Source organism: Piliocolobus tephrosceles, chromosome 8, assembly GCF_002776525.5.
Source record: "Piliocolobus tephrosceles isolate RC106 chromosome 8, ASM277652v3, whole genome shotgun sequence".
Taxonomy (NCBI): domain Eukaryota; kingdom Metazoa; phylum Chordata; class Mammalia; order Primates; family Cercopithecidae; genus Piliocolobus; species Piliocolobus tephrosceles.
The window spans coordinates 51,988,727-52,002,777 of record NC_045441.1 but is presented as its reverse complement, the minus strand read 5'-3'; the positions used below and the strand labels follow the sequence as shown (position 1 = coordinate 52,002,777).

The window sequence follows — 14,051 nt, the reverse complement described above, 5'->3', positions numbered from 1 at the left end:
TCTGTGTCAATTAGAAATCTCACCGCCTGTAACTTAAAAATCTTTCCAACAGTTGTAATGGAATATTTAGGTACTCTGCCCTAACATAATGCAAGTACATATCAGGAAACTATATGTTCTTTCCTAATTATTTCAGTAATTAAAATAGTTAAGCATAATCTCCAAATACCTCAGTCTCCCTATGCAAAATGAAAAGAATACTATTTGCCACATGACTGAAAAGGATAAAGTGACTTGAAATCGCTAGGAAAAAAAGTATTTGTGCATGCAAAATACTGTTTTAAGTAAACTAAGTAAAGGGACACTTGAAGATACTATCTATAAGTTAATGGGAAGGCAAATTCCCAAGGCAATCCTAAGCAAAAACAACAAAGTTGGAGGCATCACGTTACCCAACTTTGCACTATACAAGGCTACAGTAACCAAAACAGCATGGCACTGGTACAAAAATGGGCACATAGACTAATGGAACAGAATAGAGAGCCAAGAAATAAGGCTGCACATCTACAACTATCTGATCTTTGACAAAGCTGACAAAACAAGCAAGGGGGAAAAGACTCCCTATTCAATAAATGGTGCTGGGATAACTGGCTAGCCATATGCAGAAGACTGAAACTGGACCCCTTCCTTACGCCATACATAAAAATCTACTCAAGATGGATTAAAGACTGAGATGTAAAACCCAAAACTATAAAATGGTGGAAGATAACCTAAGCAATACCATCCCATACATGGGAATGGGCAAAGATTTCATGACAAAGATACCAAAAGCAATGGCAACAAAGGCAAAAATTGACAAGTGGGATCTAATTAAACTTAAGAGCTGCTATACAGCAAAAGAAACTATCAACAGAGTCAACAACCTACAGAATGGGAGAAAGTATTTGCAAAATGTGTATCTTACAAAGGTTTAATATCCAGCATCTGTAAGGAACTTAAATTTACAAGAGAAAAACAACCCCATTAAAAAGCAGGCAAAGGACACGCACAGACACTTCTCAAAAGAAATACAGAAATGTTTCAATTAACTAGAAAAAGAGGAGGAGGAGGATTGCCGTAATTCCATTATCTGAATTCTCTGGCTGGTTATGGCTTAAGCAGAAATGCCTGTCCCTGAAATTCCTTAATCATACAATTTGTTGCCCTGTGTAAAGAAGAATACTACTACTACTACTACTACTGCTACGTCTCATATTTATTGAACATCTGTGGTGTAACTGGTGTTGTTGAATGCTACTTACCCATTTATGCCTCACAATAGCACTATGCAATCAGGATTCTTAGGCTGCCCATTTTAACTGATGAGGAAGCTGAAGTAGAGATCAGGTAAAAAGAATGAATGCAACCCTCTAATGACTAAGTGACTTCATCACTTCCTTAGCATCATTCCAGCTTTTCATGATGCTATACTGAGGATGGTGAGGATATTGATACTAGGCCATGGTCTGGAATTGGGAATAAACTTCTACCACTAGTGTGCTTCATCACCATTTACCTTCCAGTCTTATAAGAACAGGAGGGAGTGGTTAAACACAAATACCAGGCAATCCAGTGTCTCTTTTAATGGTTTAATATACGTTGCTGTACTTTTGATGAAAATCAGGTGTGTGACAATTTAGCAAGGTGTTCTGATCACATGCTAATTATTTATTACCTGGTAGCACTGCAAAATCCCCTGCATTATGGAAACAGTAATCCCACTAGTTGACGTGAAGGTCCCACAACATTGCAGACTAGCCAGTGGCTCTTTCATTGAATACTCCTAACTCATAACAAGTTTAATCTTTTTTCCTTAGGAATGTTATCTTTTCATAAGCTGTGTAGTGGTAAAAATCAAAAATGACTTCCAGCTCAAGATAATTCCTTCATATTTTTGACCATGAGAGCTAAAGGGCTAGTCAAGCCTTTTTTCATCAGTTTCAGAAACTTTTCATCAGTTTCCTTTAAACAGGCAATGCCTGCCGAGACCCGATCACCTGCACCTTGATGTCACTGGTTTCCAACAGCACTTTCATACTGTGGCTGACCATCTGCTTTTAGAGCCATTTCATTGTTTCTTTGCACATAACATCACACATCTGTTTCTTAAAGTCCATACTCACCTATGATAATGGAAATAAAAAACAAAAAGGACAGAAAGACATCAAGCTTATGTTTCATTTCCATAAATGGAAACTGCATTGTATCATTGTGAAAGTGTATAAAATATTTGGAAACTCCAACAAATTATCTCTATTAGTAAGTGGGTTTATTGACATAACTGAACATAACAATGTATAACATTTATTCATTTCCCACTGAAAGACTTCCCAGTGAAACTAAAGTAGAACACAGATCCAGGCATTAGGCATTTTCAGTGATGTTCTATGGCTGAAAAGGTGAGTGGTGAGGAGAACCAGAGGCCTTGTCCATACTTGCAATGGGACTCAATATTACCCTGCTGGACAAAATAAATAGCTAAGAGATGCAATAGTGCTATGATTGAAAAAAGCCAGGGGCACAAAAGGTGCCAGACAGCTCACTGGTTGAAAATAAGAGCAAACAACACTACTGCTCCCATGTACCAGTATGCTCTGAATCTAAAATAAGCCCTGGCAGCAAACTGACAGTCTATTTCCTGTGGTTTATTAAGTTTTTGCCCCGCAGACAAGACTGCCAGAAAAGCAGCTGTAGTTTAAGTGGTCTGGACATTTACTCATCTGAACATAAACAACGATCAGCTCATTCAGATGGCTGGTTCCCTACTCAGCTGTTGAGAAGAGGGCAGGCATGGGTCAATCTAGGCCAAACATAAAAGGAGTGAAGTGGGGTGAAAGACCCGGGGCTGTGATGGATTCCCTGAGTCACCAGGACCCTCAGCAGCTTAAGACCCTAAACAGAAGATTCCACTGTCAGCCTTAGCACCATTGCAGTGACCTCCATGGTACTCCACTGCCAATAAATCCATAACCACTGTGAACAGAACCACAGTGTACATTCTCTTAGTGACTGCATTTTTAGACCATACATAAAATTATTAATGTAAACCAAACCACTACATTTAGTGATAAACATGTACTTCATAAATAGCAGGGAATGAAAGTATCCCAGATAGTTGGAAACAACTGAACAAATAAAGGCTCCTATCCCTAAGTTTAAAACAAAAACATTTAAAAGAAATACTGCAACTATTAACTAAAAGATAAGATTTAATAACACAGTAAGACACTGAGTTGGGGAGGAATTAATTGCAAAACATATCATTATTTCACAGTGAGGTGTAAGTATTCATAACAATCTTCTGGTTTTAGTAGAAAAGATACCCACTGGTGTATTTTTTTTCACATTTTTTTTCTATAATTTCTTCCCCTCTACTATTTCATATAAGGACACTAATGTGGTCAAACATTAAACTATCAATTGACAATCACCCTTTGCTTCCCTATTAGGAAATTACCTTCATTGCTTAACTGCAACTCAAGAGAATTAGGGCACAGTCAACCATGTCACTGATAAAAACAGGAGAAGTACCACATCACATTTATTCCAATCTAAACACACTGTCACAGATGTGGTAAGTGAACTGGAACTCTGGTGTTCCCCAGTGGGTCATCAGCTACATATACATCACATTCTTTTATCAAATCTGGCATTGAAATTTCCTTTTCCATATATATGTTTAAAAAAATAAAATTTAAAAAGCCACAGGAGCAACCCTGACAGAGAAGTCTTGCATGCAGCCTTCTCCTGAGAAAGTATGTAATCTTAGTTATCCTCGAAGTCAGCAAGCGCTCTTGTACTGTTAATATTAAAAGGAACATAATAGAATGGCCCAGTCCAACTAAAACAGTCCTTGAGTCTATTGGTCAGTTTGTTAAATGTCAAGAGTTTTCACATTTTTGAAAAAAAAAAAAAGCGTCTCTTATTATTTAAACTTTAAGGTATCCTGCATGCTCTATCAGCCAACATAAATGAGTTCCTTGGCGGGTGTGTTAAACTTTACCACCTGTTTACATCCCTCTTTTTGGCAGAGATCACCAAACCAGTGGAGTCCCTGGCCAAGCCTCCTTTGTAATGGTAATAAGTTCCTTTTTCCTTAAATAGAAACAAAACTTCCCTGTTTGACACTGAGCAAACAAAAAGCATGCACCCAAATATTTCTGGCCATGTTGGGGGCACAAGCACCCCCTTTCTACCCCCAAAGCCTGGCTTCTGCATTGCAATGCTACAAAAGCCATTTGCATAGCTGTGTCAAAGCCTCCAAGTGAAGACTCCAACCTCAGCATCCCACCATCCATTTGTCTCCTACTCTGGCTTTGACCACCAAGTATCATCCATTTACTTCTTGAGTACTGGGAATTGGGGGATGGTGCCCGAACTGGCCCTCTGTCCCCACTGGCCTCTCTGGCAAGTGCACAAAAGGGCACTTCCCCTGAGGTGAGCTGGTGGGCCTCAGGGAGAGGCGGCTCCTTAGGGCCAATGAGATGGTCTCTACATGCCCTGCACCTAGTCGGCAAATCGCTGCAGGAGATGGTCCTCCCGTCTCAGGCTGCCGCCCGCACCGCCGCCCGCACTGTCCATGAAGCGGTCGCAGGGGAATTCGATGAGGTCCGCCTCACTGAGCGCGCACACGGTGGTGCGCGGCCGGTGAGACTGGAATCCCGAGAAGTCGGCGGACACGCCGGTGCCCATGGAGCGCAGGGGCCGTCGGGTGGAGTACATGTGGCGAACATGGACCGGGGCCCCGCCCTTCCGCCTGGCCCGCAGCTTCCTCCGCAGCCAGCGAGACGCCCAGGCCGCCAAGGCCAGGAGCACCAGCAGCGCGTTGACCGTCAGCAGGGCCAAGGTCAGCAGCTGGTAGTCGACGCCGCCCCGGCTCCCGGCCTCCGGCAGGGTGACCAGCCCCGCGCAGTGGTCCCGGGGAGCCACAGGGCAGACGCGGCCCCCAAGCACGCCCTCCACGCACACCAGGTAGGGGGTGTCCCCGCGCAGCTCGCGCAACGTGGCCGAGTCACTGCGCTCGGGCAGGTAGACGAAGCGGTGGAACTTGGGCTGCTGGCCGAAGCGGTCGAAGAGCAGACGGAAGCGCGCGCCGCCCAGCGGCCGGGGACTGCGGTGCTCGCGCACTGCCCAGCGCACTGAGGCGCTGTCTGCGCCCACCGCCTCCACCGTCAGGTTGCACAGGATGAACTTGTTGAAGTCACACGGGTCGGACACCAGCGGCGGCAGCCCGGCCCCCACGTCGGACTGGGCGGCACGCTCCTGGTGTTCCGTGCCCAGGCGTTGCTTCGTCGCGCGCTGCCAGGGGTCGCCGGCGGGCGACGGCGCGGAACCGGGAGAGGCCGTTGGGGTGGGCTCCGCGTGGGCGGGATCTGCTGGAGTCGGACGGCCCCTCTGGGACTTCTCGTGCCCGTCTAGGAACTGTGGAGCCGGGCCCGCAGCGGCAGCGGCGGAGGGGTTGGGCTGCTGGAAGCCTGGGCCCCGCCGACTCAGCCTTAGGGCGCTGCGGTTGGCTACCAGCTCCCTGGCGGCTCCATCCCAGGCCACCCCAGCTAGAAATTGCCCCTGCTGCTGGAGCTGCGGCTGCGGCGGCAGCTCCTCCGCGAGACCTGCAGGTGGCGTCATCTCCTCCCCTGCGGCCGTGGGGAGGGGCCGCCGCCTGCGGTCAGCGGTCAGGGAAGCTGAGGGCGAGGGATCCGCGCAGGACCCGTTTTGCAGCTGCTGGTCATCCAGGTAATCCAGGTATTTGCCTCGCAGGGCCGGGGGGTGGCGACACTGCACGAAGACAGTGAGGAGCCGGCCCTGCGAGTGCCAGTCGCCCATCCAGCGCTTCAGGCCTCGCAGCCGGCAGTCGCAGGTCCAGCCATTGCCGTCTAGATCCAGCCGATAAAGGGCTGGGCTGGCGGCGAAGATGTCGCCGGATAGGGCGCTGAGCGCGTTGTTGCGCAGGCTGAGCTCGCGCAGCCGGCCCAGGTGACCGAAGGTGGCCGGGTGCAGGGCGGACAACTCATTGCCGCTCAAGTCCAGCGCCTCCAGGCTGTGCAGAGGCTCCAGCAGCGCGGTTGGCAGCTGGCTCAGCCGATTACCCTCCAGGCGCAGCTCGCGCAGGGCCTCCAAGCCCCAAAAGGCCTCCGGCGCGAGGTGCGTGAGCTGGTTGCCCCTGAGCGACAGCAGGCCCAGACGTGGCAGGTGCTGGAAGACGCGCGGCCCGAGGTGCTGCAGGCTGTTGGCCGAGAGAATGAGGGTGGAGAGGGAGCGCAGCGGTGCGAAGGTGGCCGCGTGGCGCAGGGAGGGCTGTAGCTCGTTGGCAGAGAGGTTGAGGAAGCGCAGCTTGCCTAACTGGGCGAAGGCGTTCTTGCCCAGAAAGCGAATACGGTTGGACTCTAGATGTAGGTAGAGCAGGTTGCTCAAGGGGGCGAAGACTGCGTCCGGCAGCGCCCCCAGGGCGTTCCCGTCCAGCCGCAGCTTGACCAGACTCTCCAGGCCCTCGAAGGAGCCGCGGCTTAGGCGGCCGATCTCGTTTCCGTTGGCGTAGAGGATGCGCAGCTTGCGCAGCGGGGCCAGCGTGCCCGGGGCGAGCGCCTGCAAGAGGTTGTTCCCCAGGTACAGCTCTTCCAGCCGCGAGAGCTTCTCGAAGGTCTTGGGGTGCAGAGAGCGGATCTGGTTGTACTGCAGGTCCAGCCGTCTGAGCTGCCCCAGACGGTGAAAGTCGAAGGCCGTGATGTTGGTTATGAAGTTGCCGCCGAGGCTGTAGGTGAGCACGTCGTGGGGACTCGGCAGCGAGCTGGTCTTGGGCACGACGCGGAGCCCCCTGTTGGTGCACAGGAGATGCTGGGGGTGCTGGCAGTCGCAGCGCTCCGGGCACACGGGCTTGGCCCGCGGCGGGAGCGCGAGACAGCTGCACACCACGAGCAGGAAGCGCACGGCGCGGGCAGCCTCCATCGCCGCCCGCCCTGCGTGCTGCGGCCGGATCGTCCTCTTGGCCCGCCGGCTCTGTGTCTCCTCTGCATTCCCCTCGGCCTGACCAGAGTGGCTAAATGGCCTCTTTCGGACTTCGCAGCTCCGTCCAGCCCCTCCTCCGTCCTTTGTCCGGCGGCCGGCCCGGGTCTCTGCAGGCGGGCTTCGCCCGTCCAAGTCAGGCGGCGCGGGGTGCTCTGCAGACCCCGGGTGCTACTTGTTGCATTTCTGTGGAAAACTGTTTCTCCGGGTGCGCGTCGGGGGGCGGGGGGAGGGAGCAAGACCCGGCGCTTTTTGTTTGCAGCTGAGTCCGGAGAGTTGGATTCCCTGGTGCGGATTCTCCTAGCCGAGTGGATTCCCCAGCTGCAGGCTGGAGCCGTTCCAAGAGCTTCTCGGGGCGCGGCTTGGCAGCAGAACCCCGGCGGCTTGGCCCCCGCAGACGGCACCTTCTCGCTCGCGGTCCCGGACGCGGAGCGCAGCCCGGGTGCAACAGCTCGGGAGCACGCGGGCTGCGTCTGGAAGGGACCCAAGTCGGCGAGCGGAGAGCAAACCGGGCGGAAATTCGTTCTTCCCACACTCTGCCCGCGGGGAAGCTGGCGGAGAAAGAGGAGACGGCGGAGGGAGGACAGACCCCGGCAGGGGGAGGAGGAAACGCTAAGTGGCTCCGCGTCTGGTCAGCCCGAGACCGGGATGCCAAGTGAGAAAAGTAGGGATTAAAAACAGCTGTACCGGTCGGACATGCTAGGCCGGGGGCGGGGGAGGATTACCGGGCTAGCCAACGGGATTTGCAGACAGAGACCTTTTTATTTTAGAAGAGTAGACCAGCCGCTTCTGAGCAGTGGGAGTGCGGCTGGCCCTCCTCGTTTTTGTCACTTGCTTTTCCAGGTGCCACCCTGCGGGAAGTTTGAGCAGCACGGAGTCTGCCAGCATTCTACAGGAAGTTTGGGGGAGCACAAGGTTGCCTGCAAAAGGCCATCAGAAGAGGGTAGGTGAACCCAGTCTGACGGTTGCTGCTTGGGTTTTGACGTGGACTGGTAGCTGAGGAGAGGCACCACCCCTTTTTAGGTGTCTGAAGGGAGTATTTACCCTATCCTGCTGTGGGCTAGAACATGAAGAAATCACAGAACTGGTTCTGCCAACATGAAAGTGTCTGCCACATTTTGGTGATTCAGTCCCATTAACTCTCCTACAGTGATAGAGCCCCTGGAGTAGGCTCTGCTCATGTGCACACACTTAATAACCTTCACAGATCCTAAGGTAAACACTCCTTGCAGGGCCCTCCTGCTTTGTGCCTGGACTTGCAGTGATCTTCAAAGTCTTTAGGCGCAAAAATGTTTAGGCCTGGCTCAGTTGGGGAAGCATTATTATTTATTATCTATAGGGAATGGAGCATTTAATCAATGGCTCCTTTGGGGTCAGCCCCTGCTGAGAATGAGAATACACAAGGAGGAGTTGTTAATTATTAATTATTGTTTGTTTATATAAACCATCTTGCTAAAAAATAAGGGCCCTGCCCCCATCCAAGGTGTTGAGAAAACATAAGTTTCGAGCAAACATTGTTGCATGCTCTGCAACAATGTGGAAAATTAAAGGAAAGATACAGATCCTCACCTCAAGAGAAAGACAATCTAGTCCGAAGGGCAATGCATTGAAAGGTTAGACCATAATGTAAGGCAGTAATACAGAACACTGCAAAAACGAGAATGATTTTTTTTTTGAGACGGGATCTCATTCTGTTGCCCAGGCTGGAGTGCAGTGGCATAATCTCCGTTCAATGCAGCCTTGACCTCCAGAGCTCAAGTGATCTGCCCATCTCAGCTTCCCAAGAAGCTGGCACTAACAGACCCTTGTTGCAATGTCCAGCTAATTTTTGTATTTTTTATAGAGGGAGTTTTGCCATGTTGCCAGGCTGGTATCGAACTCCTCCTGGTCTCAAGTGATCCTCCCACCTTGGCCTCCCAAAGTGCTAGGATTACAGGTATGAGCCACCGCACAGGGTGACAAATGATTTTTAATAATTCCATGTTTCACAGTAATTGCCTCATTTAGCAATTAATATAGGCAAGTGTTAGAGGCAAGTTCTGAATTTAGAGAAAGATGAGATCGTTCATGGGTGAACAGGGACCTTGGCTTTGCAGGGAGGTGAGTCAATGATAATTCCAGGAGATGAGCGCTGAGGGGTAGAACTGTGATAGTCCTGAGGAGCAGCGCCTGGCCTGAGAGTATGAGGAAGGTGTCTAGAAGAGGGGAAACCTGTGCTGAGTTTGAGGGGTGAGTGGTATTACCTAGAGGAGGGTGAAAAGGCACTCAAGGAGGAGAAGCCTGGGGACACATGCAAGGAGGGATTTAGAAACCTCCTCATCTTCTGTCTGCATATTTAGAGTGAGCTTTATTATTCTTTACCAGTATCATACACCCTAGCTTATACAGTGACTTGAAATAAATATTCCTTTATTCCCCTTTAAGGATTTCAACAGGTAGCTGATGTAATCGTATTTGCACTGCAGCCTCAAGAAGAATCTCTGCCTAAATAAACAAAGTAGGTGCTATACAAAGAAAATGTTGTCTTCCTAGTTCTTGCCTTCTAGGTCCTTGAAATCTGTGACAGCAGTAGGTGTGAGATGTGTGGATAGAGCATCCAGACTGAGGCATTCAGCTATACCACATATATAGGCATCCTGTAGATACTGTGAATGCACCTCCCTTGACCAGGCCAATGTGGGCCCTGTCTGTGGATCTTGTGCTTTAGAGAGCTGTGTTCCAGTCCTCCTCTGGCTGTGTGCCTCCAATAAGAGCGAGATTTCAGGCCTCGAAGGAGATGTGCACACCTATATCCCACCTCCTGCTCAGAGTTCTCTAGACCCTGGAATTCCCCGTGTAACTGCCTAAGTATATGTAGGCTGTCTTCACATCTGTTTTCCCAGTGGCCAGTCATGCCACAAGTGTGTATACTCCTAGGGCCGAGGGAAGACCAAGGGGTCAGCTATGCAAAAAAGAATCTGGAGATGTAGGGTGGAGTTTCCACTGGGCCCCCAGAAGACCCCTCATAATGCAGGAGCCAGAGCTGGGAAGGACAGCCATGGGCCAGTGAGTGATCTTTCACACTCTAACCCTGGGCTTCTCAAATTTTAAAGACAGGCCTGTCTATATGTAGTTATTTTTGGAGGGAAGAAAGTAAATGTACTTTGATTTCAGAAAGTTCAAGAAGAAAAAAATCGGGAGTTTGAAGGAAAGCAGGTTTTTTTTTTTTTTTTTTTTTCTCACTGCAATCTCTGCCTCCCAGTTTCAAGCAATTCTCCTGCCTCAAGCCTCCTGAGTAGCTGGGATTACAGGCGCGCACTGCCACACCTAGCTAATTTTTGTATTTCTAGTAGAGACAGGGTTTCACCATGTTAGTCAGACTGGTCTCAAACTCCTGACCTCAGGTGATCCACCCCCCTTGGCCTCCCAAAGTGCCAGGATTATAGGTGTGAGCTACCGCACCTGGCCGGAAAGTGGTTTTTAGAAATGTTAAGTTCTACTTTATTGTAACATAGGCTATGCTTAATTTTCTATAAAAAGCAGCGCTTTTTAGTAAAAGCAAGGACACAATTGTCTCTAGGTAAATGAATGTCTCTTAACTATGTAAAGTCTTTGTTAATGGATGGATCCAGGCTTGGTCAGGTTCCAGAAGATTCAAGTACTGGTTATACTTAAGTGTATAATTTGCATAATCACAACTGGAAATCCAGGAAGGAATGCCATTCATGAGAAAAGACAGGAACTTTGTCATTTCACTTTTGGAAAGCTTACACTTTAAATCTCAAGTGCACTGTGGGGTAGTTTCAGAGGTCAGAAGCACAAATGCGTTTGGGCTGGGTCCATGACACATACATATGCTGTAAGGACTCTCAGGGGTCTTGCCCAGGCATGAAATCTTCGCGAGCTTGCCACGGTTGTACACCTGTGTCTTCCCAAGCAACCTGTGGTTCCCTTGAACTTCAGCTACAGAGGCATGAAGGATTCCAGGCCATGTCTTCAGCAGCCTCTGGATCTGACAGGAGTTGGTCAGGCAGTGCCCTGGTGTGTGATGGGTGAGGGGGAGGAGAGGTCTGGCTGCAGTGGATGCCAGGAGGTGGAGCTAGCCCAGTTCTTCTGGAGCAGCATCCTGGAGCTTACTCAGGCAGCCTGCAGGAAAGGTAGTAGTTTCCTCCCCTCATAGGAGCCAACCCCAGACAGGCAGTATGGCCCTTGACACAGATGACGTAGGAAACAGGAGACTCCCCAGTGATTAGTTGGCATATTGTCAAATGCCCCCCAAAGTTGTCTTTCTGTGAGCTGCATCTTAGCCCCAGCCTGAGAGACAAGTTTCTTTTCTTTGGGATCAGAGATATGAATGAGATACCCACTGGTTTAGAGAATATCCACCAATTCTCCATTTCCTGGGTAATACAGGAATGCAGGTCCCTGACTAGGTACCAGCCTTATTAAATCAGATTCTCTGGGCAGCAAAGCTGTGGCATCTGCATTTGTAAGCTTACCAGATGATTTTTATGCACACTCAAGTTTGAGAAAACCAATAGACAATACTTCAAAACACCTGTTTATGATTGGGTGATCATGTAACGATAATAATAATACGATAATAACTGGCGCTTATGTAGTGCTTAGTGAGGGCCAGGCAGTGATCTAAGCACTCTACATAAAATAGCTCATTTACTTCCATAACTACCCGGTGAGGTAGAAATGGTTATTGTCTTCATTTTACAGAGGAGCTCTTTAAAAATATAGGATCCTAGCCCCACCCCAGAAAAACGGATTTAGAACCTTCATAATAGGGCCTAGAGATTTTATTTAGCACATTTCCAGATATTGCGTGGTGAAGACTCAAGCTTAGGAACTGCGAAACTAGAATTTGTAAGGGTTTATTGAGACATTGAAGTATCTCCTTTGCTGGGAGGCTGAGGATAGAAAGAGGAATAAGACAAAGCCGGTATCTTCAGCAAGCTCAGCGTGGCTGGGAAGATGAATGTACAAAAGACAATAATCCGGAAGGATAGTACCATCCTAGGGTAATACAATGAGAATGATATGCTGTAATAGCAATTATTTTTCGAGAGGAAAATAAGGAAGAACGAAAACCTCTGTGGAAAGCGAACACTGTATGTGTCTCAGGCCATTTACAAAGTGACTGTTCCAACACTCTGGATTTTTATGTCCAAGGAAAATCCTTATCCATTAGTTCAAAGAAACCTGGTTGTTTGAAACCAATATGTATAAACAGACTGTGTATCTACAAGAACTACAGTGAACTGGGGGCACTTCTGCAAGCCAAAAGGGCAAGGCAGATGTGGACTGAGTGTAATGAGTTAGGGAGTAAGACAGGTCCAAATGTTGTTTATGGTTACAGTATGGAGTTTGTTTACATGTAACTGAAATTTTATAGCAGTAATATAATGCTGTCTTCCCTTAGAATGAAATTGAGTCAGTAGCCTTAGGAGATGCTCTAGGTACAAATGTATTTCTTAAGTACTAAAATATTTGTCCTGTCTGGGAACCAGAACTGTAATTGTATTTTATGATACCACTTGCCACTATCCTTTTATTTGGCCTTCTGCACACGACCCTAATAACATTTATTTAGCCATTTATATCCCCACCAAACTGGAAGGGCAATAGGCTTATTTTATTTCATTTTTGTGGTGCTCAGCAACTATTGTTGAATTGTCAAAGTTATAGTAAAGATAAGGAAAAGAAACAAAAATGTTAACAGTTACCGTCTTTAGGTGACGAGAAAGTAAATGTTTTCATTCTACTTTTTGGCATTTTCTAAATGGTATACAAATACTATGTATTTCTTCTAAATTATTTTTTAAATTTTAGTAAGTTTTCCTATCTAATATCTGGTTTTAACATCAATCTAAATCTCAGGAGGGAATTAGGTGAGGATTATTCATATCTCCAGTTTGGAGGAGAGGATGCTAAAAGCTAGAGAGGTTAACTAACTTCTGGAATGATCCACCACTGTAATGGAAGAGTGCAGACCACGATAGAAACAGGTGAGCCTCAGCAGGCTCCCCATTGATAGCTGCCGATATGTACAACCAGTGGGGCCAGTTCTGTGTGATATTCAAAATATTTAACAACTAGTACAGCAAGGGTATCGGCTAGTCAGGTTTGGGCACTGACCGGTCAGGAAAGACAGCAGCCAGGAACAACCAGCCCTGCTGTGGCAGTGTCCAGCAGCTTCAGGTCGACTCACCTGTACTTGATTCAAATTTCTGAATAGTGCTTTAGATGTAACACTTTTTTTCTTGGTAATGATGTTATTTGAAGCAATTTGCATAATGCTTGGGCACAATAGTCAGTAACTATGAGGAACAACATACAGAGGCTTCTTGGGTCTAAATGCTTCCAAATTGCAAACTTGCCTGGGGCCTACTTCTCTGGGCCCAAGTTCATCACAGTCATTCATACTCAACAATAGCAAGTTGATGAGAGGTGAAGATAATTAACTTTGACAAAAACATGAGTTTTATTTTCAATTTATAAATCAGAAATGGTCTCCCAGTGTCTTCAGGGAGCTGACAGATATACTCAAAGGGAATTTAATTCTTTAAAAGTTGTATTTTTTCACAACTTGATCTGGATTTTTACAATTAATGGCTTAAAACTATTTGTAGGAGGGCACCTCTATCTCTTTTGAAGAGTTATCAGCTTAAAAGATAAGCAACTCGGCCGGGCGCGGTGGCTCATGCCTGTAATCCCAGCACTTTGGGAGGCCGAGGGGGAGCGGATCACCTGAGGTCAGGAGTTTGAAACCAGCCTGTCCAACATGGCAAAACCCTGTCTGTACTAAAAACACAAAAAAATTAACTGGGCATGGTGGCAGACTCTCAGGGTGTAATCCCAGCTACTTGAGAGGCTGAGGCAGGAGAATCACTTGAACCTGGGAGGTGGAGGTTGCAGTGAGCTGAGATCACACCAGAGAGACTCCATCTCAGAAGAAACAAAACAACAACAACAACAAAAACGATTAGCAACTCATCCTGTAAATTTTCAAATATTTATTATCCAAACCTGGATGGTGCATGGGTTATTCTTCCGCTTCCCCAGAGCTGTAAATGTCTCCTTAT

The 14,051-nt window shown here is 47.8% G+C and overlaps 1 protein-coding gene across 1 annotated transcript; it reads right to left on the bottom strand.

Annotated features, from left to right (window-relative positions):
* Window positions 1-3,170: 3,170 nt before the first annotated feature.
* TRIL (TLR4 interactor with leucine rich repeats) lies at window positions 3,171-7,199 on the bottom strand. Its single transcript, XM_023225882.2, has one exon. It carries the CDS (start codon window positions 6,919-6,921, stop codon window positions 4,486-4,488), a length of 2,436 nt encoding a protein of 811 aa, XP_023081650.1. The 5' UTR covers window positions 6,922-7,199; the 3' UTR covers window positions 3,171-4,485.
* Between the last annotated feature and the right edge of the window lie 6,852 nt (window positions 7,200-14,051).